The sequence below is a fragment of the Formica exsecta genome, unplaced genomic scaffold (genome assembly GCF_003651465.1).
Source record: "Formica exsecta isolate Colony F162 unplaced genomic scaffold, ASM365146v1 scaffold303, whole genome shotgun sequence".
In the NCBI taxonomy this organism is placed as follows: Eukaryota; Metazoa; Arthropoda; class Insecta; order Hymenoptera; family Formicidae; genus Formica; species Formica exsecta.
This window is the reverse complement of record NW_021850289.1, coordinates 642,293-646,241: the sequence shown is the minus strand read 5'-3', so window position 1 is coordinate 646,241 and position 3,949 is coordinate 642,293. Positions and strand designations below refer to the sequence as shown.

The 3,949-nt window shown below is 34.6% G+C and overlaps 1 protein-coding gene across 6 annotated transcripts in view; it reads left to right on the top strand.

Annotated features, from left to right (window-relative positions):
• Positions 1–3,949, top strand: part of LOC115237679 — a 24,349-nt gene that overhangs the window by 19,232 nt on the left and 1,168 nt on the right. For 5 of the 6 annotated variants that reach the window (XM_029810891.1, XM_029810890.1, XM_029810893.1 and 2 more), the window contains exons 2-4: positions 341–469; positions 1,016–3,004; positions 3,300–3,465. In XM_029810891.1, coding sequence (XP_029666751.1) covers positions 341–469; positions 1,016–3,004; positions 3,300–3,465 — 2,284 coding nt within the window. Of the gene's footprint in view, positions 1–340; positions 470–1,015; positions 3,005–3,299; positions 3,466–3,689; positions 3,781–3,949 lie in introns of all 6 variants that reach the window. The other variant, XM_029810895.1, reaches the window with a different exon arrangement.

The window sequence follows — 3,949 nt, the reverse complement described above, 5'->3', positions numbered from 1 at the left end:
CGCTTGATTTATATTTTATGATTCTTTAATCGGATAATCGGATAAATAGAATATTCAAATATTACGGAAATTCTACATGTATGGAATTCTAGTTGTTATTAATCATGGCAAACCATTAAAAATTATACGACGCTTGATTTATATTTTATGATTCTTTTTCAAATTAATCGGATAAATAGAATATTCAAATATTACGGAAATTCTACATGTATGGAATTCTAGTTGTTATTAATCATGGCAAACCATCTCCGCTTTAAAAATTATCGCGTATCATACATTTTATCAACTGTATGTACAAACTTGTCTAAAATTTCATATCGATAATTGTTTTCATATATAGAAGAATAACGAGATCGAACACAGTGTCAGTATGTTGGAAGTACCACGAAAGATTTATTCTAGGGGCATGCATAGTGTGGAGTACAATCATTGGAACTATGACTTAACGGATTGCGGTGCAAAAAGAAATGTAAGTAATATAAAAATTTTACTTGTGTGTGTTATAGCAATTTTTATATATACAGGGTGTAACAAAAAGAGTATCCGCTACTTTAAGGATGGGTAATACACATCAAAATGATGAAAAAAGTTCCTATCAACATAGGTCCGCAAATAATCCCCTATCGAGTTATGCATTGCAACTTTTGAGCTTAAAAAAATTTGGTTTATTAACGAACAGAATACGTTTTAAGTTGTCAGAACAAGTACAAAAATTAAAGAAGATGTTCAAAGTGGCATATTCATTTTTTGTGTTCATTTAATAATTTTAGCAATGAATTTAAGTTCAAAAGTTGTAATGCCTATAACTTGATAGGGGGTCATTTGCGGATCTATGTTGATATGAACTTTTTTCATCATTTTGATGTGTACTATCCACTCTTAAAGTAGCAGACACCTTTTTGTTACTCTTTATATATATGTATATATGTACATGCAATGTATTACAATATTGTAACAAATTTTCAACTTGTCATCAGCCACTTAATAGACTCGTTGCAATTTGTCTTTATTTTAGATGAATAATTTTGAAGACGAGGACTTGAGTCAAGACTTGAATAATCCAATGGTTAACGACTTAGTATCAAAAATTCTCGACGAAGATTCCATTACCATTGATACTTGTCGCGATAGCTACAACAGTGGAAATACGCATTACCGAGCAGAGTTTACCAATTCTTGCTCTAACCAAATTGGAGATAGTTCAGACACTTATTTGACCGATTATATAAATCATTTAGGTGTTGGTTATCCATGTGGCAAGTTTACAAATAATATTTACAATAATACAAAGAACGAATATCATCAATCGCCTAATAATCTTTGTAACGACTTGAAGACGCTAAATATCGGTGCATGCATCGAGCAGACTATAGCAGAGCAGAATAATGCATGTAGCAATGAACTTACAACGAATGCGTATTTGTCCGATCCTCGATCTCATGTTATACATTCAAATGATGGAAATATGTACACGAGCGGGACTAACATGCCATCGTGCAATGATTTGCCAACAACTACAAATGGACCGAATTACGGCAAACAATCTAGTAACTGGACGGAATCGTTATTAACTCCCTCAATGGGCTGCAGAGGCGAATTGATTGGAAATTATTCGAGAATCTCAAATTGCGTTAAACCTGACCTTAATTTTAATGTGACCGCGTTAAGTCTGACCCTAGATTCACCAAATTCCGTTCCAATCAATGAGCTAGAATATCGTAACAGTACGAGACAAAGCACATCACTGAACTCGTACGGTAATACTGTAGTAAATATGCACGATATATACAATGTTACCAGTAATATTGGTTCCGGATATAGGCCCAACTCGGCGATGACTGATCTAAGCGTCGATTCTAGTTTCTTATCGAACTCGCCGTTACAACATTTTTCACCCGCTGATACAACTTTACACACTTGTTTCGGAAGCGGTATACAAGGTAATGGTAGCGGCGACTTTGCTAGGGACGATGCCGCTAGATTAAATATGACGAGTGTTAGCATACCTAACGAGCAGATTCAGTTCTTGCAGCAGTCACAAACTCGTAGCTACAAATTGGCGGATCAAGCTGTGGACCAAGATTACAAAAACTTGATCAATTATTATCCCCCTGGTACAAATAGCTTTATCGCATCTTCGGCGAATAATTTGGACACAAATGAGAACGTTTGTCTCCCTAGTGATTGTAGAATTGATAATGGCTTACTGAAGATGATTAACCCGAAATCAAAGTTTATCGAAACCAAAACATACTCACCGATAGGATTTCCAAAGAATCTGAGTTCACGTAACTTATATCAGCCTATTGCCAAGTATGGTTGTCACAATTATCAACAGTACACTGCCAACAGTGGCGACACTTTGAAGATATTGCAACAAAATTCCACATTTTATCACAACGACCCGAAGCAGCCTAAACTCAATAATGCGTACAAATCGGATGGATTTGACATGGCTAAGGAAATAGCCTTTCCCTCGGGAAGTCATTTGACTGATCGTATTACGAGATGCGCATTAGACAAGGATGTCTTGTCCAATCATATTTTGAAACAACGACACCATATATCGAAAATACAGAGCATTCCAGCCGGGATCCCGCCTCCTGATATAATTTTTAATTCGGGAATGATATCGGGTACAAATAGCGTGAGATCATTTCCATCAGCAATGCCGGTTTCTGTTCCGGTTCATCCTGTACCGCGATTATTTTCCGCTCTTTACGGAGGCAATCTGAGTCTTAGAAATGGGAATGGTGCAGCTAGAAAGACAGGTCCTTCGAGTATATTGCATTTTAATCTCGAACAAACGTATGAACAATTTAAGCAATTGGAGAAGGAACGTAAGAAATGCGAAGCTGGATTGGCTGCGCATTTTCCAGGGAAACGAGTAACCAGTGCGAATAATATACCTATCCCACGACTTCAGGGAAATCCATCAAGAGTTGATCGCTTGATAATTGATTATTTGAGAGAACACGCCCGTGTTATTACATTAATAGCAAAAGTGAGTAAACAATGACATAAAAAGAAAACAGTTTTTCTTCTCTCTATTTACGTTACTACAAAAATTAAATGAAAAATAAGTTGCCATGAATGTATAATAATTTGCAATAATCTAAATTATTCGAAATGGAGAGAAAAGCGTTGTCGTATATTACATATGCGTTTATAATTGTTACAATTATACGTATTACATTGTTTACATACATGTACACGATATAATTCTTATCTTATGTACAATACACTATACAACTCCTATACACAGTGCGTATATCATTGTTTTCAATTTTGCAAAACAGATGGAACGCTTACGTGGGACCACGATGAATCAACGCGTACACAAAGCTATGGAATATTGGCTGGAAGCTATCAAGTATGTTCAAGAATGTCGTAAACAAGAGATCGCAAATGCTATCAAACGTCAGAAGGAGAACCCACATTGCATCTTAGCATATAATGACAATGGTAAGTGTTAATGTACAATTTTTATAAATATCTTTAGTAGTAACATGTGTGTGCGGAGAAAAAGCTGATATATTAATGTATTGATTTGACTGATTAGAGAAAATTAATTATTTGCGAACAATTTGTTCACTTTCTGTTTGTTTGTATGAGAGAAATTTAGAATTATTTGTGAAATACTCGCAAAAATCTAATATCTTCTTTTTCTTTTTTAATTTTGAAAATAGAGCAAATTTTGCAGAGATATGTATACCAATATGCTATACAATTAAGGAGAAAACAAATGCTATGCCACATATAGCAAAGTCGGACCTGCCAGTATAAATCATTTTAATTATTCGGCAATCCAATTCAATTATTTGATTATATATCTAATATCGTGTATCTCTATTATGTTTATATATTATATATTATATATTATATATTTATTGTCACTATGTGGTGTGCTATGGATTTGCTCATGGCATAGTGATTTATGATCGTGACT